This window comes from Acromyrmex echinatior, chromosome 19 (genome assembly GCF_024713525.1).
Source record: "Acromyrmex echinatior isolate Ae372 chromosome 19, ASM2471352v2, whole genome shotgun sequence".
Classification (NCBI taxonomy): Eukaryota; Metazoa; Arthropoda; class Insecta; order Hymenoptera; family Formicidae; genus Acromyrmex; species Acromyrmex echinatior.
Genome location: NC_141870.1, coordinates 1,264,337 through 1,289,618, shown reverse-complemented (window position 1 = coordinate 1,289,618; position 25,282 = coordinate 1,264,337). Strand labels below are relative to the sequence as shown.

The window sequence follows — 25,282 nt, the reverse complement described above, 5'->3', positions numbered from 1 at the left end:
AGAGAGTGAAGTATCGGCGCGCGATTGTGAAATCGCCCGACTTGAGAGAGACTCCCGTCATCCGTCAGCGTAGAACTACGACGGAAGTATCATTCCGTCGTGCTGCTGCTGTGTCTCCTACTTCCCCGCAAGGGGGGACAGAGGAAAATTTATACCCGACGCTACGAGGAGAGTACCCGTGTGCGTGATTACGTGACATCGTAGTCATTGTCAATTATTATTACTATCGTTCGCTGACTGTCAGTTGTTCGCGGGAAGTAGAATGACGCAGTAGACAGGAGAGGACAACGGCGGCGGTGACGCGCGCGCGGAGTGCAGTAGTGGACTGTCTCTCTTTCTCTCTCTTTCTCTTCCCCTTCGACAATGGGAAAATACGATCAAGTTTTGTGAAGTAAGTGTTATATATGGTGAAATCAATTCCGATTTCCCCGATATATTTCGTGTTTCCGTCGTTCGATAGTGATCTACTCCGCACGAAATGCGACGATAAAGACACGGCCGCGATAAGCGAGGCCTTCCCTTTGTTCCTCCGATTGCCTTTCTATCCCCCGCCTCTTTCATATCTCCGCGCGGTCCGAGGACGTCGCTTTTTTAACGTGGTTGCGTAAACCGCTTGCGGAGTACGTCATATTTGCGCGTCTGAATCAGTCCGTCCGTGTTTGTTTTTCCAATTTGGTTTCTCTATGTTTCGCGGTGGTTCACCGAGGTTCTATTCGCCTGCACTTTTAGCACTTGGCATCCTCGATTTCTCTCTCTTTTCAAATACCCGAATATATATTTGTCGCATTTTAAGCGATAAACATATTTGGGAATTAAATAAAGAGACCTACGCGATCTTGTTTACAGATGCGACACAACGAACGTTCGATCGCGATCGCCCTACCTTCCCCGTTGATTGTCCCTGAACGTGCAATTCGTACACAGCCAACAGCTGTGCGCTGCGTTGTGCAACGCAATGTTTCCCTCTCCCTCTCCCCTCCCTTTTTCACTCTACACGGCTGACAAAATAGACTCCCCCTTCCCTTCCCGCTTCATCCCGTTCCGTTCCGTCAGCCGTCGTCAACACCGTCGTACCACCACTATTATATGGACAGCCCGATACGCTTTCCTACTTTTCGTGCGTGCTGAACGTGTTGAATAATGCATCGCGTGACGACGACGATGTCGACGATGACGGCGCTTCGTCGAACGTTCCGAATTTTAACGACGACGATCGCGCGACAGCGGCGTCGCGACGTACAGTAATCAAGTAATGTCCGCGAAATTATCGAGTGGCTACGAACGGGTGTACTTTGGGTTCTTTGTCCTCCGCGCAACGATTATGTGAACGTCGCGCTTCACGTCCGTCGTCGTCTCGTCACGCGAATAATTTCTCTCCTCACTCTCTCCTATCTGGTGAGTGCGTCAGGACGGAAAGGCCAGGTTTTATATTCCATGTCATATTCTCAGGCAGAGCATTCTCTGACCGTCCTCGGATTGCTCTGTTCGTTTGCGATAGAGACGCGTATTTGGCAGGAGTCCTTTGTTTCCTTTGTCCTTGCTTATCGATGTTGCGAACATCGCGTGATATCAAGCCTTTTCTTTCTATATAACACAGCTTTTGTAATTTCTGTAGAATCAATTATTTGTATTTTGAAGTTGTCGATAAGAATATTGAGATAAGGTTTTTAACTGTAAGTTTTATATATCTCGATGTAATTGTCTTTCAAACAAGTTTCTGATTTTTTAAAAGTGGAGTCATCAATCAGATACAAGTTTACTGCGGAGATTTTGACTATCGTGCGATATTTAAATGTTTAAGTTTATAATCTCTAATAGCGTTTTTGACTAATGGGTTTGCATCAATCTGAATTGGATATTGTATGCTTTGCTATTGATAGAGCATGTAATGTCAATACCAATAGTAGAGCATTACTCCAATCCAGATTGGTGGAAACCAGCTACAATCAAAAATAAAAATAAATATTTAATTTGCATATAAATACTATCTAATCTTTTACTATCTGTTTGTATACATTAACAACTTGTATATTTTATATAAATATACAAGCTTTTAATACATAAATTGAAAAGATAGATCTTTTACTCAAGATTTTATCATCTTTATAGATAATTAAAACTCTAATTTGGCAATAAAAAATGTCTGCGGAATCACCAAGGCGAGGTGTGCATAAAGGAGCTCAAATCGTTTCACCTCAGCCCATAGTAGATCGATCAATCATTGATAGTGTTGCTGGGATCATAAATGATATAGTACCACAGGTATATATAAGTTAATTGAAATGATCTAAATATTATAATTCAAGTATCTCCAAGTGTACTATGTTTGCAATTACTCATAGGGATATGCCGGAGTATCCAATTCTGATAATAAAGAAACCATATCATGGGCGCGGTTTGAATACGCAGATATAAATGATCCTGCTTTATATCCTGATTACAATGAAGGTTCCAGTACACCACCGTTGCTATTGGTATTAGGATATGCGATTGGCGTTCAGGTAAATGTTATGTTAGAACGAAATACATTTTTTTTTCTAGTTATTGATATTTAGCATATTCACTTCTTTCATCAGATTTAAGTTTTTCTTATTCAATTGTAACAGTTACCGATTTTTGTAAACGCAGGTATGGTTGATAGCAGCCACAGGAGAGGCAACGGAGATTCTATCATGGCGACAAGGCGTGGTTCGTATTCTTCGAATTCTACCAAATCCAAAGACTGACGACGAACATGTCGATGAATTTGAAGCGAAACGGCCGATGGTAGCGGTCTGCTCTGAGCCGGATTCAACTCTTCCGGGACCAAAAACCTTTTGCGACGTTAATTTCATCTCCTTGAAAACCGGCGAGTCAATACACAGCGTAGGATTCAAGCATTCTGTCTGCGACGTGTTGGCGAACAGGCGATCCGTGGTTATAACATTATTAGAAAAAATTGCGGTCTTTGATGCTAGAACATTGCAAAATAATATAACAATCACGACTTGCTATGCCAGTCCTGGCCTGAATCCAAATCCCATCGCTTTAGGAACGCGATGGCTCGCTTATAGGTATAGAATTTGACACATATTTTATTTTGCGTTTTCTAACGATTTTGCGTAGGTAATAACACGGTTTTATTAGATATACTAATCATTCTTTATTTGTAGCGAGAAAAAATTAATACCCGCAAGAAGAAGCAGCGGTGGTTGCGAAGGGGAAGGCGTTCAGAGTTACACAGCGACGGTTTTATATGCGGCGAAATCGCTAGGGAAAGGTCTTCGCGGACTAGGAGAAACCGTAGCGTCGAGTCTCACGGGGAATTCAGTATCACCGATAGCTATCAATAACACGAGCAATGACGTAACACAACCAGGTGTCATTACGATATTGGATCTTCAGATCGCGAAAGACGAGAAAGAATTAGATGACACTAATGCGGATGCTGTAATTGCTCATTTTACTGCTCACAGCGACGCGATCGTTGCCATGACTTTCGACTTAACCGGTGCGTTATTGATGACAGCAGACAAGAGAGGACACGACTTCCACATATTTAGAATTCAGCCGCATCCCGGTGGATCAACACTAGCGGCGGTGCATCATTTGTATATTTTACATCGTGGCGATACTACCGCTAAAGTACAGGTACATTCCTAACATTTTTATTGCTTACATCTTAATCACATATATACTTTAGTTAAATTATATTATTATTGACATGATAGCTACAAGATTTCATACAATATTTCACACAATTTACAAAAAGTAAAAAATAATGAACTAATCGAAATTATATTAAAATATCAAGATTTAAGATATGCATGCATGCGTGTGTGTGTGTGTGTGTGTGTGTGTGTGTGTGTGTGTGTGTGTGTGTGTGTGTGTGTGTGTGTGTGTGTGTGTGTGTGTGTGTGTGTGTGTGTGTGTGTGTGTGTGTGCATATATATATATATATATATATATATATATATATATATATACACATACAGAAAAAGTTCTTTAAGCTTATATAAAAATATTTATTAGGGAATGGAAAGTTTTGAAAAGTAGTTAGTTACTGTTACTTGTTACCGAGTCAAAAGTAACTGTGGTTACCGTTATTAGTTGCTGATTCTCAAAAGTAACTCATAAAATATTCACTGATGATGGCCCGAAGAAGAGTCGAAACGTTTGGATTAGCATAAAGTACCATTTGGAATTTATCCACATTTTCAAAATATGAAAAGTAATGATAAAAGTAACTATAAAATTCATTACCATTGCCAAAAAAAATGTAACTACGTTACAGTTACCAAAAGAAAAAAGTAATACTGTTACGAGACTTACCAAAGAGAATTGTAATGGTAACGGCGTTACAAGTATAAAGAGTTATTTCTATTTTTTGATATTTATAATATATTTATTATATTAGGACATGGTATTTTCGAGCGATACACGCTGGGCCGCTATTTCAACTGTGAGAGGTACAACGCATGTTTTTCCTGTCGCACCTTACGGAGGTCCTGTTGGCGTCAGGACACATTCCACACCCAACGTCGTCAATAGACTATCAAGATTCCACAAAAGTGCAGGCTTGACGGACGACGGTACTCGATCCCACTCTCCTGTGTCTCATACCGAACTACCATTGTCCGTATATCCATATTCTAATCCTCGACTTCCTCCATATCCTCATCCAACGATATTACATCCTTTGTCACAAATTCGACAACCATCTTCTCTGAATCAAATCAACAGCTCCACACAGCCGAGGTAGATACTGCGTTTTGTAGAAAACTATAGAGTTCCACGGTGAACTAACAATAAAATTTAATTAAAAGATACCGTAAATTTTATTACAGACCACAACAGAGACAACGATTACATTCTGATGATAATGGGACTTTACCATTGAAGATTTGCGCGTGTTTCGCTCCGCCAAGAGCTTGGATGTACGCGCAAAGGGAATCCAGTAGCAAAGTTGTCAAAAGAGCAGTTGATTCTCTTTTTATCATGGCATGTCATGGAAATATGATACAATACGACTTGGATCCTAAACCAGCTGCTGGTATATTACACAAAAACAGAATGCACTTTATATATTTTTTTTATAAAAGAAAAATCAGACGATTTATATTATCTAAAATTCTTTTCTTGCATATCATCTAACATTTGCTTTTACTTATTTTAGGTGTGCCAAAGGAAAAAGTTTGCGACGACACCATGATTGAATTGGAGGTCGAAGCAAAGGGTCAATGGCCACTTTGTAGATCCCCTAATTCGTCAGATCTTGTCCAACCGTTATCTCTATCGAATCCGTTACTTAGCATTTCGTTCGCACCAAAGAATAATCAGGAATTTGACACAATCGAGGATCGTTGGTTGAGTCAAGTGGAGATCGTAACCCATGCTGGACCACATAGACGATTGTGGATGGGACCACAATTCGTTTTTAAAACTTACAATGCACCTAGCGGGTTAGTTTCTCAATTTTTGTCAATTATAATCATGATCTTACTGATCGAAAACAAAAATTAATCGTTTCTAGTGTTGCTGTCAATCTGGTCGAAGCGGAGGCAGTCGAGATTGGAATTACTGGGTCGCGTCCAGCGAGATCGAAGCCTGTTAATATGCCTCATGCGGCGTCTAGGCCGTTGATGCCAGTTGTCATCGATGGATCAGGAAGTGAGTGTGCAATAATCATACATTTAAAAAAAATGTTTTTTTTTTAATTACTTTGAATTAGATAAAATATTTCTTATAGATTTTTGGATGTTCAAAACGATGCTGTAAGTTAAATTTTTCTAGCACTTTCAATTAGATTTCTGAAATAATTGAAGTTTAATAATAGTTTTTACTAAACTAGTTTTATCTGTAGACTGCTTTCGCTCGTCCCATTACATATTTTGATCTTAAGGAAAAATTGTGTCTTATAAGAATGAAATAAATTGATTATATTAAACAAGGAATGTCTTAGAACTATACATGTCAATTATACATAAGAAATAAAACGGGCTTTTAACGGTCAAGCTGGATCTTAAGTGCTTAAATAATTTAATGTGATTTTATATATTACATATGTAGTCATTTAAATTACGCGCCGAATTGATTTTTCGGCCTTGAACGCAAACTTGATTGAACTGTAATAATAATATCACAAATTAAATTGATTAACAATTTAATAATTTGATGCTTATAAGCATCAAAGATTTTATTGATGTTAAATAATATATTATAATATAATAATATATAAATAGTTTTATTAAATTGATTATATTTATAAGAAAATAAGATTTATTATACTTTCAGGCAGCTATGAGCAATCGCCAAGATTCATGGAGGCTTATGGTGATCCTCTGGACAGCGAGAATGTGGCTGTTGGTAGCTGCGAGAGTCAACTGAGAGAGGATCTCGCGGAAGCTATGCTCGAAATATCAATTGCGTCGCATCGTGCTCCAGGTAAGTACGCAATTATGCAACAAAGTTTTATATTTTAGTTCAAAGCACCTATGAATGCAGGTTCACTTAGTCGCAATATCATCAAAGCGACTAAATCGATATATTCTGTGTAATTTGTGCAAACTATTTATATATTTATTTGATATATTTCATATATTTGCCCAATGATTTTGTACAATACTATAACTTTTGTACAATTTTTATCTCTTTGATAAAGAGTAAAGAATTATCTTTTATGTTATTTTTTTGTCATTATAGAGGAATAATGTGGAAAAGATATTAGATAAATAATCGTATTTTATGTTCTTATTTTCGTTGTTATCTACTTTGCCTGCATTCTACGTTACCATGGGCGTTTTCTAACAAGAAAATACAATGTAACACAGTGAATCATTTTATTCTTATTTTTAGCAAACAACAAGGATGTAATGATTTACTGTGTTAGATATTACATTTGTCGTATGATACATTTTTTTAAGTGTTAATTGGCTGCGGGACAGAGAAATCCGAGAACCTCTTTGTCCTGCAGCAATTAACGGGCTTAAAAAGCTTGTCATACAATAAAAAAAACGGATATAATTAGCCTTATAATGTTTCCTTGCTGGAAAATGTCCCATATTGTATAATCATTGTATTCGTTCTTTTGACGATTGTAAAATATTTTCATCAAACCAATACAATTTTTTACATTGTGAATATACATATACGATTTCCCGAATCATGCATATTATATACGCAAACATTTATATGATGTACATATATAAATCTTGAAAATACAGAATGTCTGATAATTATTGAGACACAACGCTGGATAGGCAGAGCGAAATTAAACCGAGTCGAAAAATCCTGTATCATTTTGCCATTTTTGCAATAATTTAAAGAGTGTTGGTGTGACGGCCAAATGACTGTTTTATTAAATGCTGCTTATACACATACGATTTACCTCCTTTTATTACTCGGAGGAGCCAAAAACAAAAGAAGAAGAAGAAGTTGCCAATTCATTGTAGAACCTCGGTCAGTTTTAATTAAATAGGTGACTGATTTTTCGTACCCACAACTTGTTAGTTGTACAGCGAGTCATTTATCTCAACTAATGGGAAGAAGTAAAGTCAAATTTGGCCAGTCTTAAGAAAATCAGTAGTCTTAATCGTACAAGTTGACTGTTGGCCAATTTCACCGATTCACTGATAAGACTTACGACTACAGACTCATTGTAGAATCAGCATTAAGGAAATCTTAAAGACGATTAGTAAGTAGGTACTATGGTACCCGAGTACCATCACTTCCCGAGACACGCGAGTAATACCCGGATACTCAGGTACCCGGACCGTATGTTTTCCATTAGTCCTATATGTTTTTTATTTATATGGTGAAATTCCGCATTTTATATTAAATATAATTCTATAATATACAAATGAATAAGTAGAGGTTTTGGTTGGATTTTAATGCCTAATAACATTTTATATATGTATAATATTTTTTTTTGTAGAAACCGAAAATAATCACGCCAAATTTAAGGAAGAATTGAAGGATACATTAAAATAAAATGGATAAAATATTTATTTGTATCGTTATAAAATCACTGTCAGTTATGCTTCAATAATTTATTTATGAAATTAATTCCAAATTTGATTAAATGTGAATAATATTGCATCACAAAGTTAATTAGATAACATTTTTCATTAATAACATTTGTCTCGGTATCGTTTTCTCCACTCCAAACGTCGCGTATTGTTAAACATATTTGATATTTCCCAAATATACAGATTTAAACTTGCGAAATAAAGTGTATAATCCGCGAATTTGACATTTATGCGCATATTTCGATTTACCATTTTTTATTAGCAATATTGAGAAAAAATAAACAAAATTTTCGAAAAAAAAAGTAAGAGAAATAATTATGCTTGATAGCGTTTCATGACGACGTTATCATGCTAATTAATACCGAACCTGAAAGTGTTCCAAATAGAAAAAAAATGATATTCGTAAACAGATATTTCCTATCTCTGTGATATGGTTAACAATGAAATCATTAGTATTATAAGTTTGCGTGACACAGAACTGGCCAGAGGCAGGTATCTCCATTTTGTTCTCGTAACTGTATTATATGTTCGAGCACTAACAGTAAGATATTTTGTTGACGTCTGCTCTTTATATCTTTGGAGAAAAGAAAATGTCCAACAAGCGGTATTATATACCGTTCTTGTACTAACCATATAGATCCATCACATTTTGCTCGAGCTTCTAGCTTTATGTATAGCTTAGAATGAGACTTTTTTTACAAACACATGTGTTTCTCTTAAGTTTGTCTTGACTTGACCCACGCATAATTGACACGCGTGTGGAATACACAAATGCAAAATGTAATTTTAAAAAAGACGAAAAAATTAGACTATTCCTTTTTGTGAGATGCTCGAGATTTTATTTATCAAGCACCGATTCCTATATAATTATACCATACTGAAAAAAAAGATTGGTTACTGCAACAAATTAGATGATAAGATATTGCATAGCATTTTTAATTGGTTGCAACAGCCAATTTTTGATTGCGTTAGCCTATCCGCAATATTAGTATAGGCTAACGCCTATCAAAAATTGACTGCTGCAATTAATTAAAAATGCTATGCCATATTCAGCCAATATTTTCTTTCAATATAAAACTCACTAGCATTATATATACTTTCTTTAAATTTTGATGAATTTTGCTATAATTTTTTGTTTATTCGTTAACAAAACGAAATCACAATCATATATAATATAATTCTAAGCGAGTATGCGCTATAATTATTACTGCAAAATAAGAAAAGAAAGAGAGAAACTTAAGAGAAAAAGAGCGAGAGAGAGAGAGAGAGAGAAAGAGAGAGAGAGAGAGAGAGAATGAGAATGAAAGACACGCGTGAGCAGCGACTCGTAATATTGATACCTGCCTACGGCTTTTCTGTTACTAGGGAGGCGTACGGTATTTGAGAGGGTGGGTCAGCCGGTAACTAAAGTCGTCAACCCTCACACCGGCACCGTGATTACCGTGTCGGCCGACGAGGATGGGGACGCTATTAGCTCCATACAGGAGTACGACTCCGCCGCGGAGGAGATGCACGCACCTAGAAGTGTGTGCGCCGAGGAGGGTCCGGCCTCGCTCGGTGCGGTCGATCTCCCAGATGAGTCGGACAGCCGGGCGCTGAATCGCAAGCTTACAGAGATCTGCGCGGAGATGCGCTCGGCAAGTGAGCCGGCGATCAACAGCGTACCTGATGAGAACATATGCGAGCTACAGGATCATCGTGCTCTATGCGCGGAGATGGCGGCCACGACGACAACAACGACGTCAATCGACTACGAAAAGGAGGAGGCGTTCTGCGAGGTGCCGACGAGTCTCAGCCTGTGTGCCCAACCAGGTGAGATTCCGAGCAGCCCTATGACACAGGCGAAAGAGACCGCGTTATGGTGCAGCAAGGGAAGATCTATCGACAGCCGTACTGAGGACTATCGCAGCGAGGCTCACGAGAGGAATCTCGCCAAAGCTAAATACGTCGTCAGCTACGACGATGACAGCGTTACGCTGATGGAGAACAAGACGATGCGAAGCGATAGGAATATCGAGATATGGCAGTCGAACTTAGATGAAAGAGTCAAGAGACCTGTCGCGAGAAGAGCCGTCGTTGATTCCGAAAGAATCTCAAGTTCTGGTACCACACAGAAACGCCCAATTGAACAGCGGATGACGCGTGCGGAAAAATACGTTGTTAAAGAGGACGATGATAGTGTCATTATCAAAGACGCGCGTCGCATGGATTCGACAATGAATTTTGGTGTGAGAAAAGAGGAAAATGACGCTGATAAGAAGAAAGTGGAAAGCTCAAGAGATACCAAGATAGCGAAAAACAAATATGAGATGGTACGCAAGAATAATGAATGGAAGAATCAAAGTTCTCTACAGGAATTTACCGATAAGGATCGAGTTATGCTCAAAAATAGAGAAATTAAACGCACGAGAGAGCTATCTTCTATTGACTTGTCCGAGCCAATGGAATCAATTGGTGACGTAATTGTGAAGAGAGAAAATCCTATAAAACCCGTGTTGGATGTGGAAAATGTGAGAGTGCTATCTGATCATGACAATGAGTATGATAACGATAATGAGTTGCCATCGTTGGATCCACCGCCGCCGGATGATTTCAGTTCCATTGAGTATCATATGGTAGAGCCATGCAAAGACACTGCTTTGACGTCTACTCAATCCGATGATGACATCGAGCACATCCACGAGTCTGAGGTGATGCAGATGCGGATGAAGGCTGACGCGGACAACGGCAAGTGCAAAGACTCAGGTGTGACTGTCAACATGGTCGCGCAATTTTCTTCTCCTGTGATGCGACGGAAAAGCAGCAAGAGCACGATTTCGGACGACGATCTGGAGTACATACACAACGTCGATCTCGGTTTTGAATCCACGAATTCAGGCGATGCTGGTACGACGACCTTGACAAAGGCGAGCAATAATAATTCGCGTCGAAGGCATAGCAGGCACACGTTGTCCTCTGATGATGATCTGGAGCACGTTCAACTTTCGGAAGTCCATGAGTTGGAACTTGACGCGGTAGCGAGATTGTCGCAGAGAGAATCTCTGCAGGCGACCCAGGAAATGACATCAGTGGAGCAGCAAGGAACGAAGTCTAAGTCTGGCAAGAGACGAAAGGATATCATGGTAATTGAAAAGAACAAAGAAGAAATTCCAGAAGTCACTGTAATATACAATCCACTGGAGGAAGTCTGGTCGAAGTCGGAGGAGAGCGATAAACGCAGTTCCACTGATTATTTTAAAGATAAGCCAGAAGGTCCGTATCCAAGTCCCACGAGAAGGCCCAAAAATCGTGGCTCAAAGATGACGAATTTTTCATCCTCGCTGCTACCTGCCAAGCGCGCTTCTCAGACCACCGACAGCGACATCGTTGAGATTATCGACATCGACGCTATGCAAAAAGCTTCCGATACGACGCCGGAGTGCAAGATTTTGCCTGTCATTGCCGGGGCGCGCACTCGGAAATCTCGCAAGAGCAAAAGGTCGCAGTCAGACGGTCAGTCACAAGAGAACAGCTCGACGGAGCTCTCTATCTCTGTTCTTTTGCCTTCATTCTGTTCCTCTAATGTGAAAATGGCGGAACTGCAGGAAGCCGTGCAGGAAGCCGTGCAGGAAGAATCGTTTGTGGAGCTCTGCTCTAAGGATCAGGACTCAAAAGCTCTACCTTTGGCAGAGATATCCTGGAGCTCTATCGTCAAGAAAAGCATCTCTCCTTCGTCGGATTTGCAGGAAACCCGCAAAGAAACGGATCTCGAGCCGTTGATAGAAGTGGAGGAGAAACTAGAGGCCGACGAACATGCGAGGAAGCTGGAAGAAGCGAAATTCTGTGGCAGAGACAGTCCTACGTTCCTCGAACCTATGGAACGCGTGATGTGTGAACATCAGAGTACGCGACAACAAACATATAAAATTAAAGAGGAAGAAGAGGAGGAGAAGGAGTTTCTTTTCGATCAGGATGACATCGATCTGATGGCGACGATAACGGTCAAGGAGAGTATCCTCGTAGACTTTCACGCACCGATAGACGAAGAACCTCGCGTGGACAAGGATATCGCGCGCATAGCGCGAGCCAAGATCTCTCGGGACAAGGGGGATAACAAAGCGGGGGAAGGCAGTCCTCTTTTCGCTTCGGAAGTACGATCCGTCGTCAACGAGACACGTCGAGGTAACGTGGCAACCGAGAGGAGAGAATCGCAAAGAGAATCTTCTTTGCAGCTTCAACCGATGCAGCGACAGCAGGTAGGGATCGGTGACAATGACAGCACTACTGGGACGTCCGAACGGTACGATACGGCTTTCTCGAAGATGTCCCTGGAATCCGATCATGGGTACGCCGAAAAGCGGAATGAAGCGGATCGCGAGGCGCCTGGCGAGCACTCGATTGCCGCCAAAAAGGCGAGCAACAGATCTAAGAGGAAAAAACGCAGATGAGTAGAGGATTGCTGCATGGACGTGCCTAGGGCCAGCCTTGCTCTTTACATACTCCTAATGCAAGTGACAGGAGTAGATTAGCGTTCATACATAACGGAATAAGATCACATCGAAGTCCGAGCGTCCCATGCGCAACCTTGAAGAGCTATTTCGCATCGGGTAGCGCCGAACGGCGTGTATCTCGTTATGCTGATAAAGTTCATCTTTATTCCGTGTAATACGCTATCGATTTCCAAGAATTCGTTTGACACGAAAATTAATGTTTGAGACTATTGCAACGATTCAACAGAAGACTTGTAAGTGAAATCGAAAGCGTGTCGCGCCGTATATATGTGAATATATTTCAAAATCGCGTTTCGTGTGGCCCTATTCTCGTTTCGTCTTATCAATTAGTAATTCAATCAAAAGTATATACGCGCGAACGGATATTGTGTTCGGGCGATATAGCGGGCAAGGTTGTGTTCTAGCCGATATTAGGACATTATTAGACGCTTTGACACTAGTTCTAATTGGGGCGTAATAGAACTAACGAAAGAACTCCCAGAACAGGATCGCGTTTCGCCATCTGAGATACAACCATGTAGCAATTTCAATTCGACTGCCTTAGATCGTAAAGCGATGATGGAGCTTGGATTGTACATGGTACAAACAAATTGCGTGTATCTATGTTTGACCATTATCGGTAACATAATTGTTTAGTGCAATTAACGACGCGTGATGAGCGTTTTTGGCCATTAGGTGTTCATTTACGGGATTGATCTTCTAACTAGCCCTATTCTCAAACGATGATGATCATCCGGTATATAATAGGCCATATTTCTTCATTTTGGAGTACAAACATCGTTTTTAAATTCATCCAGCTTTCGTTTACTGCCTACTGATAACGTTTCTCGTCGAGCGACGGTAGTATACACAGGGGAATTATATCAAGTTGAAAAGATTTTTAATCATAATACTCTGTACACATAAAACATATAGTTTGGAATGACTATAATCAGAAACTATTATAAGTATTTTAATTGTTTTAGTTGTACATATTGTCTTCGTGCACTTTTGTAACGCTTATTTGTTTTCTAGAACATTTTAAAAGAGGACTATATCATTGATCATTTATACGTAGTATAAATTTCAATATTTTCTGATAAATTGTTGATATAATAACAATAACGACAATAGTGACAATAGTGATAGGACAGAAAAGAGAAAACGATAAGAGATCCCTTTTTGCTGTAATTCTTTAAGACAATGTGTTCTACATCCTCAAACGCGTTCATCTTTACACGAACCATGTCTGTTTAAACGTTTATGAAAGTATTGCTTTATCCACGTTTAGACACAGTCGCGTATTGAAAAAGATAGTTTGTTTGAGTATAAACTGTGCTCAGAATTAAGAAATTTAGGCAACACAGTGCGAGCATCACAAGAACGGCGACATTGACGATGTGAAGGATAAAGAGTCAATATTTTTCTTATAAATAATCTAAATAATGCATATGATTCCAGACACTTCAAACCAGACCATTTCAAAACCTATCTTTAGTTTAACTAAATTTCATTCTCTCTCTCTTTCTCTCTCACTGATTCACTCACTCTTTTTGCCTTTCTCTTATAATTTTTCTGTTTTTCTAAATTTTATATACTCTTTTGTTTCTCTATTCAGAAAAATTACACGCTGCCTACGAGGAAAACTCAATTTTTTTATTATTTTGAGTTGACTTTATAAAATTACGACTTTATATTTAGGTTGTATTTACGAAAATGTAAGAAATTATGTAAAATAATTTGACTACGATTTATATATAATTTTGACACAATCATATTGTTAACATTGATTAAATTTATTATTGAAACAATTTACTTCATTGTTTGATACAAACTACGTTTAGAATTCATAATGTTAACGCAATTTGTTAGTATATGTGATGTCATAATCAGTATAATTGTGTCGTAATATTTGTGTCGTATTGAAAATATCTTACAGGAAAATTTATTATTAACAGATCATCGTGTCATATTTCATTATTTAACGTTTTATTCTCTTTGTTTTATTTTTTAATGAAGTATTGCCTGCAATTTATCTTCAAATTTGGATTATTTACAAATTCCAATTGAAAAGTTGCTTATATGCAACTTGTAATTTTTTTTCTGAATCTTAATTTCGTTATAAACATCTCGCATATATAAATGTTCAAAATGAATTTTAAGAATTTAAGGGGAAGAATGCATTTCTTCAAAAGAGAAAAAAATCAAAATATTAAATTTCTTTATTTAAAAGTACTAGTTTATTTTCTTTACATTTTGAGCTATAAAACAATTTTTTGGATATGTTTGAGCCACTGAAATATAATAATATTGAAACGAATGCAGCTCTATGCCATCTTTATTAAGAGTGATCCAAGAGACAGCGTTTCAAGTGATATCTTAATTCTTTTCTAAGCTACACTACGCATGTACAGTAGATGATAGTGACAATTCTATGATCTCGTAAAATGTTAAAGTTGTGATATATATATATATATTAGGTGTTGGAATTAATTCGTAGCGTTTTTTAATGAAAGAATGTTATTTATTTCACATGAGCATTAAAAAATACATTAATGAAAGTACTTCCCATCACTTGTAAAACGCTACGAATTAATTCCAACACCTAATATATAGGTACGAATATGTATATAAACTGTGGCCTTTGGTTCGTGTGGAAGTCGAAAACTCATGTAAAACAGTACAATTATAGACTTCGTTTCACTCCGTAAAGCAATGAATTTTTTTTATCAATAACTTTTTAACAAATAACGAGCATCAATTAAAACCTGTTGGAGGTCAGAATCATGATCTTGACAACATATCAAGATCAAGGTCATCGAAGCTGAGTTCCTTATTGTAAATGTTTATCACATAAAAAATTGCAATGTCATTATCAAATTGTTATAAAAAGTAACGAAAAAATAACAGAATATTAACTATTTCATTCTCTGCTAAAAAAATTAATTAATTTTTTTTTTTTTTTTTTTTAATAAAAAGTCAAACTGTATAGAATCCAAATCTGTAAGGAAAAAGATTTCGATAACAATGTAAAAAGTTATATATCCAAAAAATGTAAACAAGAATTTTGTAAAAAAAAGTGTGAAAAAGAATATTTTGTTCTAAAAAATCATATTTTTGCAAAAAAAAAACTGAAAAACAAAACTAAGTATCGTTTTAAAAAGAAGAAATCATGAACTTTTAAGAAGAAAAATATGTTTGGTTTTAAAAAGTATAATTATTTTAATAGATGTAAAGTTGAAATATTTTGAGATACGTTCATTGAATGACATCATCATTGAATGATACGATTTTTTTTTATGTGTTCTTTTAATAATTTAAATTATATAATATATTTTTATCATTGTACCTTACGCAGTATAAGTTTTTTTTTTTTTGTAACTATCTAGATTGTGTGAAAAATGACATTTTTACAATCTGATTGATTAGCTGGATAGACTAAATGGTCTGAATCGCACGTATTATAAAAAATGGCCGGAGTTGCTGAATATTCGGCATATCCATAGTATAAATCAATAAAAAAAAACATAGAAACAAAAAATGTTTTACATTGAAGTGAAAAGATTCTAGAAATGCTCATATACATTAACTTTTAAGTATTTCATATAGATGACACTTATTAAAAAAAAGAATAAAAACCCCGATAACTAAACGTGTCAGCACGTTATATGCTTTGCTCAGCACGCCATACAAGTACTATTCTGTTACTGTGCTATTTTCTGTCAATAAAGCAGATGATATTTGCATGGTGCTATCACTAGTCACGACATATAGTCAAAATTTTAGAATTGATTACTGGGATTTTAGCACAATGTTCGCACAACGCGCAAATTATGATATGCTATCAGTATATTTGTCAGATACGGAGTTAGCTGATCGTAATGACAAGTGCATGTATTATGCTGGCGTCGTGTTAAAAATATTTTGTTATCTGGGAATATGTGGCATTACTACTTACTATGTCAATTTTGTTATTTTTATTATCTTACAAATAAGTTAATTATTGCAAAATTCGTAACAGTATTATAAAAAGTACATTATAAAAAACTAACTATATTATCTATAGAAGACATTTTCTAGTTTGTATTTATGTATTCAAAGTTTCATTTTTTTGTTTTTGTTAAAGAAATATAATTCAAAAACAAAAAATGTAACAGTATTAACGAATAATAACAGTATTAACGAATAACAAGCGATAACTAAAATCTGTTGGACATCACTCAGGGTCATGAATTTGACAACATATGTTAAGATGAAGGTCATCTAAGCGAGTTTCCTTTATCGTTATATTTATCGAACATATTTTTTAGTTTCGATTTCTACGCAAAGAAAGCATGAAGCTCTTTACTAAAAGCAGTAGGCACAACAATTAGAGAAACAGCTTTCAATTAGAAAAAAATTGTAAACACACTGTTTACAATTTTTTTCTCGAAGGATGCTTTCTAATTAGCCAAATTGTGAATGTATGGCTCCTTGTTTTCTAATAAAAAATTAATAAAATTGTTCAAAATCAGGTTGCATACTATATAAAGAGAAAATATTTTATAACTGTTGTAAATCAGCCATCGTGGATGTGCTAGTGGAGTAGTCCACATCGTGACTGTCAATCAAACGCGATAATCTTTTTTTTTTTTAATTGAATCGAATTAAATTAATGAAAGCTAGTTTTTCTAGTTTTTGCTGACTTGTTTTAGTATACAAATTTTATGTTTGTCGCGTAAAAATCGAATTTGTAAATAAAAAATATCATGTTTCATAAGAAAATTGACTTCCATTCTGAATTTTCCCATACAATATCGAAAATTGAAAATATCACTCGATACACCATTTACTCATAAAAATTTTTCAGATGTTTTATGAAAACAACTTCTCTTGTTGTAAATGAGTGACGCGAGTTAATAATTGATTTTGAATAAAATTTTTATTAGAAAACAAGGAGTCATAATGGGCACTCATAATGCTTTGTCTCATTAGTATCCTTTAAGGAGTTCACAGAATTTTTGTTAATTAAAAACTGATTTTCAAGCCTACTCTTTGTCAGGTTAAATTAGTGTACAACAACTTTAATATGCATCAGTACATATTAGTGTATCCAATTGTATTCGCTAAACCTTTTCTATCTCTTCTTATTCCTTCGCATTTTCTAAACGTCGAAGTGGCTTATGCAGACGTGTGCTCGATGTGTAAAAAGTTCGAAATAAAAATTTTTTTACATGCAAGATAGAAAACGAGGAGGAAAATCAGAAAAAGTATGTAAACGTTGCTGATGATACATAAAAAAAGTGTGTAAGCGTGTGTGTAGATACATATAATTACGTTTTTTGTATATCGTTAGCTAATTTATCGTTAATTAGCGATAAAAAAACAGAGAAATAGATATCGCGTGCAATAGAGTATCGAAAAAAAAACAATTACAAATATAATAAACTGAGAAACTCTTAAGTAGGAAAAGTGTTGAAAGAGACGAATCTTTCATTGATTAAGAGATCAATTATTAATTTCTCAATTTTAATTGAGACTGGGGAGTGTAAAAGGTGAATCACGCGAGAGGCATTAACAAGCCTGATTATCATCAGACTAATTATTATCAGCATTGAAATAAATATAAGTTTCTTTCAGGAGATAGAAAAATCGACTGTTTCGTGATTATTACAAATAAGTATATATTATAAGTACAGAGTGCAGGATAGTTTACCATGTGTTATATAATCTCCTCGTAAATTAGAAGAAAAAAAGGAAAAGAAATACATCTTAACCAGCGATAACTGGATCAGTGCCACGTAAACCGTATCTCTGAACGATAGTACATCCACGGGAAAAAATATTATTGGCGTTAGCTAACAGCAATCTAATTGAAAATAATTTTGATAATTCAATAACTAATATTAATTTATTAAGGGTGACTTCTGCGCGCATGCACTAAGTAGCGCTTTTGAACTAATATTCATTTAACCGCATATATTGACCTAAATATTCTTATTTATTAATTTTTTCAAAACCACCTTTCGGTTTACATGACGAGCACACAACGTTGGTACACTATGTATATTTTTCGCATTGTTTTACGTGAAATTTCACAAAAAAATTCTTTAGATCTGTGATGTCTCTTAGCTCGTAATTCATCTCGATTACAAACGGTATTAGATATTTTATGTATGCAGCTTGATCATAATACGCTGATCCATTGAAATTCATCCATCATTTAATCTTCGCCGCAATTATTATTCCATATCGTTAAATGCAGATATGTTTTACGCAAAAGAAAAGAAAAAGAAAAATAAAACAGATTTATGATTTATGGTTTAATAACAAATCACTGCTTGCAATGTATGTTAAGGAATGTATGTGATGCGTGGATATGTATGATGCGTGAAGAGAGATGCCGAAAATCGGTCACAAGTAGATACTTTGTATTAAGCTCTCAAAGATATTTTAATCCTCCTTATACTCTTGTTAGCGAATTTGCAACGCTCGGCGAGAGAACAAAGAGAATATTCATCGCTCCATTATCGCCGCAATTTGAGTATTACGTGTGTTCTTCAATTCTAACCGTTTCAGCACAGCGCGGACGAAAAAAAAATTTTGAAGTAATAATTATCGATAATGTCTAAATTATAATGCACACTTTGTATAAATCACTTTCGAGTTCTTGATAGTATTTTGACTTCTCTTGAAACAGAGTAGCATATTGTTTTTCAGAGCCAATCTTGGTGTAGATACTATACTTATTGTAATACCGTAGATATGTATATGTACTAATTTATAGAATTGTGCTAGAGATATTTAAACCACGTTGCATTGAGGATCATTAAACGGGCTCCTGGATTAGCGATTCGCGATTGTCCTTTCCTAAATTATTATTAATCCTATTTGTAGACAAAAAAAAATTAGGCCGGATTAATGCCAATTAATGCGGCGTCGATGCAACCGGGTCTAAAATGGTCCGGTATGGAAGATTAATGATTAATGGACAGGAACACTTGGGAGCCGAATTTATAATTTTAAGCAATTTTGTTTTCTTTTTCTGTGTATAGCGAGTTATAACTTACCTGTGTATTTACCTGAATAGACTTAAGATTAACCGATATTTCTTCACACAGAGGTATTCTTCTATAAAAAAAAAAGAAATATAAAACAAAACTGGTTGATATATCATCTATCGCGATACGTCAAATTTCGCAATAAACTTTTTAGATAAGTTTTGATGTGTATGTACAGTGGTTATTAAAATGACACAGTATTCCTCGATATAGATTTACCGTAAGACAATCTACTAACAAATTACCAGCGACAAACATAAAGAATAAAAGTCACGATGAAAAATCAATCGTCGATCTTAAAGAGATTAATCATAAAAGAAAGCATTGAGGCGCTATCTCATTTAGAAATAATAAATAATTTCTTTGTTATATCATCTGTTTTCGGAATTTTGTGCGTGAGTCGAAACAAAACGGCCAAATTGTACATTTCTCTGTTAACAATAATTGAAAAATTATTTTTCTATAAGATAATGTAATAAACGCTCCTTGATTGTTCAACTATGTTGCAAATAGAACGAATAACTGTATTTGTTCATTTACATCTTGAATCTTTCTGATTACTATTATTATTCGGATGTATTATTATTATTATTATATATATATGTATATCCCATTTGAACTGTATTTCTTAGGATGTACCACAAGCTTTTCTCATTGTAAGCCGAATTAGTACAATATCAAGTATGAAATATTTAACTGAAAATTAAAATTTACGAACTGATAAAAACTGATATCGCTTGTAAACTTTGAGTTCTTTTTCTGTCGAACATCGAATATTTTTTCTTTGTCAAATGACTTTAAGATCGATGATATGGATTTTCTGCCACTGTACGTTACAAGGAAGGCAATAATCGTGGAAAAATTCGAATGTATTGTGCAGTAACTGCCTTTGTCGATATAACGCAAATGTAATGCCGTTGTGAACTCTCGGCAGTTACTTTCGTATTTATTCGTACGACTTAGGATGCGAAGACTCAACTTCTCTCTAATAAGCTTTAGCTTGTAGATTCGTTTTAGCAGCGTGCTTGATGTTGAAAGAATTTTTGTCAGTCTCGCGTGTTCGTTAGCTCTTTATCTCATTCTCGTAAATAATTCTGACAGTGGCCGCGAAGTGTAAAAATGTGTACAACGTTCGCTGTGTGATGTTATAATGCCAAAGTCCGAACAAGCCTGTTGCATAATTTAATTTATTCGGTGTAAGTTTACGGTCGATCAGCCTATTACTTCTTTGAATGTGCATTGAAAAAAGATGACACTCGGACGAGTAAGAATCGAGAGAAATAAATATTAACGCGAAAAAGATAAGGTTTCCGTTATAACGTAAAACTAAAAAAATATAATCTGTATTATATTAGTCCGTTTAATTAGTCTGAGCGGTATTTTTTCAATGTACAATAGTGCTCATTGTCGGTATTATTTTCTTTACAAATCGCTGTACAACTTTTAGCCACGCTCTATTTATTCGCAATTAATGAATGACGACTGACTCCTGTATGAACTACAAAAGCAATTTAAATGTAATCGTTGTCACATGCTTAATATATATTGCATTTGACGAAAAAGAGTATCGCAATCGAAGTGCTTTTGAAAAATCAAACCGACTAATAATAGGTCTGTTTTTTTTTTATTGCTGCACTTTCTGAAGTACACACAGTGCAATAAGTTGAAGTGAAACAAATATACGTTTATTTCTCTTCAACTTATTGCATCAAGTGCAGCAATAAAAAAAACAGATTTAATAAGTTAAACATATGAGTCGAAAACATCTTAATTTTATTCGACAATAAATGACACGCTGATTAGAGATCTATTATCTAAGAGTCTCTCGTTACAAGCTTCTCTGAAAAGACGCGGCATTTTTCTTCCCCAAAGAAAAAAGTAAATTCTACGCAAATATATTCTTGAAATATTTATGAAATAGTGACTCGACTAACTAAATGCAGGGAACACTCTGAGGAACTTTGGATGTTAATTTAAAATTCGAGAATATCGAATTTACTCGAAAATTTCTATGATATTCAAATAGCAGCCAAGACGAATTGAAAATTGGTAACATTACCTTCTCTCATTTTAAATCGAGCAACGTTGATTGCGTACTCGATAGAATCTCAATTAATTAATTAATTAATAATCAATGGAGAGTCGTCTACGAGAACGAGAAGAGAGGAAGCGAATAGAGCGTGACGCTATTTTCTTTCACGATGTAAAATCGATTGTGGCGGAAGTACGTCAGAAAATATTGTAAAATGCACTAACAATATTAATGACTGTAATGACAAATGTACAAAAAAAAACAAAAATGAAAACAAAACGAAATTATATCCGGCACACGCGAGACATCGAGATGTTAACTCGCGGAAGAGACGCTTCACGAGTGATTGCTAATAATAAGAGAAAAAAAAACAAAAATGACGAAACAAAAATAAAAGTATACAGCTATACCGCATACGCATGCTATTTTCTTTGAAAAGTTTCTCATCCTTTTAATTACAACTTACAATATTATATTTGTAGATCTGTATTCGCATAATTTTTCATTGAGTTTGACTTCTTAAAAATATTCTGAAAGTTCTTGAGGCATTCCGATGCAGATAATAGCGCATATATAATTTAAAGTTTGTATATTATAATTATACTTAATAATGATATACAGGATGAAGAAAAAGTTCTGGATCGATGAAATATTTTGAAAACAAGCATTTTTAAGAAAAATGTTTTATATAAAAGTTGTAGAGTTCAAAATTGTCTATTTACTGATCGATTTGACTTTGATTGGCGTCGCCCAAGTCAGGTCAAGGTCACATCGATTTTTTTTTAATGGAACACCCTATTTTTTAAAATATAATTCCAAAATATAATAGTTGTCAAGAGCTTCTCAAAACACTGCAATAAAATTTATTTTCATTAAATACTTTTCGAATTATAAGATTTGAAAGTTACAGTACCGGCAGTAAAATTATCCGAGGTATTTGGCTGACGATTAAAACCTCTTGAATGTTATTCAAAGTTATGATGACCTTGATAACATTTGTTAAGATCAGCAGCGAAATTCTAACGCGTTATGCAATCGTTGTGTGCTCATAACGACAGTTGCGCAGATATTTTATATAGTAAAAAAGTTGCACAACTGTCATTATGAACTCATAACGACTGTATAACGAGTTACAGAATAAAAGATCTTGAATTGAATGACATGGATGAGAATCGCTTACTCGTGTTGATAAACAACATTACTTAGGAAATACCATTGGTTTACTCATTTTACTATATTCATCTGATTGTGAGATATTTATTTCGAATTTCATGTTGTAGATATAGATATAGATATACCGACACGAAAAATGTTAACAGTTGTGTAACGCTATCATAGAAACATATTCTGTAACATAGATCTATAACGTTACGTCCATGCAATAGAGTTTCAAATTATAATTAGATTATCAGATACATCTGTATATTAAGTTAAGATATTCTCGCCCTTAATTTTCCTATTAATTAATTAATATCAGGTAATTGTGTGTTCAGTGCCACACATACACGTGAATACAGATCAAGAAAAATAAAAGATCTATTAATACATATATGTCATCGGTCTCAAGGAAAAATTTACTAACATTCGGTAGGCGACGAGATAAAGCGACTTAAGAGTTCGGCTACAAATAAATATGATATTCGGTTTTCGAATCTTGATTTAATTATTTCTTCCTTTTCCTTCGATGCAAATATGCAATTTATTTCGATTGTCTTATCTTTCATTAATTTGACTCAATAAGAATTAATGTACAACTCCCAAGATTGATTGGCACACTAAATACAGAACAATCTGTCTTACAAAAATCGAGATTTGTCCTTAAGGCCAATGACGTAAGCTGATGATTGGCTAATAAACTATATAAGTATCTTTATTGCGCGCAGCATGATTCTCCCATAGAAGTGCTACAAGTTTCGTGCACGAGGAATCCGCTCTTCGCCGACCTCGTCAATGAATTTTGTATTTTTTTCAGGTGGTAGCCAATCGGTGGCCAGTTACGAAGATCTGAGCTCCAGCAGTTTCAGTTCTGCAAGTAGGGCATCTCTGGACGCAAGGAGTTCACCGACACCGTCGTACGGAGCTGAGAACATGATGGTATTTCCCGGAGATAGTAGTGGCTCCATTTGAGATTATTTGAGATGCGCAGCCATGCTGCCCAAGTGGCTGCGTTGCCTCAGGTAAAGAAAGAGCAAGGGCAAAAAGAAGATGAAGAAGAAAGAGGAAAAATTCTTCTTAGAAGAAGAAGCCTCGCTCGAACAAGGAAGATCGATTCGCTGTGCCGTGCCATCACTTAGTTTTGTCATTTTAAGCCCGTCAACCACACAAAACTCTGTTTTTCTAAAGTTTCGTTGATATGGAATACATCACAGTGAGACGGATGAGAGACACAAAGTGCATCAGCGGAATGAATAAGTAAAATGAGGATAATTCGCGCGTATATGTGTGTATGAGGACATGGGAGAAATGTTAATAACAAGGAATGCAATGTTGAAGGAAGAAGGGTAGATGAGGAAAGGTCTCCAGCCACAAATGTGAGTTGGCCGTGACTTTTTTATGAAGCGCGTAAATGTACAGAAAAATGCGTTTTTCTTTCCACGAATCACACAGTGTTTCGTTATCTTGTTTCCTCTTGTTGCATATTCCATATTCACCTACTCCGTTCGCTTATTCTTGCCTGCGATCGTACGGAACACGATGTTGTTCTCTGATACAACTCTCTACAATTCGTATCAGATTACGCATTAGATTAAAAATTGGAAATTTGAAATTAGAATTCAATCAAAACGGATTAAAATTAGAATTATCTAATTAAAATTCTATTCTTCAATTTTACAATCTTCAATGCGTAGTCTGATGCAAGTTTAAGAGAGGACCTCGTACAAAAGCTAGTGGGATAGGAATGAGTGACTTTTGTTGCGTACATCTCGCATCTTTTATAAGAAAAAAAAAGAGGATCCGAGCTTCATGATAGCCGTGACAAAATTTCGTTTCTCAATCGCGCTATATTAACACGTCTAATTGTAAGAGACTATTTTGCGGTAAAGTTACAACGCTGATTATCAGTCCCTATATTTTTGTACCCAAATATGCAGTCTGCGTTTGTGATAATTGCATTTTGTACACATCTCTTTTCCCTCCTCGTGCAATTTGTTGGTGTGTAATGCTCGCGATTTGTTATTCGAATATAAGAATATTCTCGTGATTTTTTTCGTGAACATTATTTGTTCCCGTGTTCTTCCCCAGCTAACGCTAAATATTCCTGAAATATTTCTAAAATCTCAAAATGATATTTTAAGAATATTCCAAAATATTTTCAAAATGTAAGAGCAACATTCAAATAAAAATCAAATACTCCATTCATACGTCGTTACATAGTCGGAAGATGTTTCATATATTTTCTGCAAAATTGTATAATAATTTTCAGAGAAATTCCAGGTTCGGAGATTCTTGAATTAATTTTTAAACGAAATTATAATGTTAAAAATACAAAATTCGTTTATTTTCATTTTGAACTCAAATTTTGGAATCATATTTCACGAAATGCTGCATTTCTTTTTATATGATTCGTACTGCTCGAGTGAGTGATTTTCGTGATATATACAAGAAATATTCATACAATATTTCATAAATTTATTAATATTCGAACATTCTGTAAAAATTTTTTTACTGTTCCGGAGTATTCGATTTATTGAGTACATAAATTGAACTTTTCATGAATAATTAGCTTTAGTTGGG

At 35.6% G+C, this 25,282-nt stretch overlaps 1 protein-coding gene across 3 annotated transcripts; it reads left to right on the top strand.

Moving 5' to 3' along the window:
• The first annotated feature begins 255 nt into the window (after positions 1-255).
• LOC105147378 (uncharacterized) lies at positions 256-24,126 on the top strand. Of its 3 annotated transcripts, XM_011058342.2 has the most exons (12): positions 256-391; positions 2,110-2,262; positions 2,343-2,501; positions 2,629-3,053; positions 3,153-3,630; positions 4,397-4,737; positions 4,827-5,032; positions 5,156-5,441; positions 5,513-5,649; positions 6,274-6,423; positions 9,372-12,167; positions 23,520-24,126. In XM_011058342.2, exons 2-12 carry the CDS (start codon positions 2,140-2,142, stop codon positions 23,672-23,674), a joined length of 5,256 nt encoding a protein of 1,751 aa, XP_011056644.1. In that variant the 5' UTR covers positions 256-391; positions 2,110-2,139; the 3' UTR covers positions 23,675-24,126. The 3 variants fall into 3 exon arrangements, with proteins under 3 accessions (XP_011056644.1, XP_087272212.1, XP_011056643.2); XM_087416086.1 differs by lacking the exon at positions 23,520-24,126 and having other exon boundaries at positions 9,372-21,961; XM_011058341.2 differs by lacking the exons at positions 256-391; positions 23,520-24,126 and adding an exon at positions 832-1,395 and having other exon boundaries at positions 9,372-21,961.
• Positions 24,127-25,282: the final 1,156 nt, after the last annotated feature.

Bases quoted from the DNA above. Each gene is read 5' to 3' on its own strand.
- LOC105147378 (XM_087416086.1), top strand. From the start codon at position 2,140: ATGTCTGCGGAATCACCAAGGCGAGGTGTGCATAAAGGAGCTCAAATC. The intron at 3,631-4,396 runs GTACATTCCTAA...TTATTATATTAG, and splicing joins ATACTACCGCTAAAGTACAG to GACATGGTATTTTCGAGCGA. The intron at 4,738-4,826 runs GTAGATACTGCG...ATTTTATTACAG, and splicing joins AACAGCTCCACACAGCCGAG to ACCACAACAGAGACAACGAT.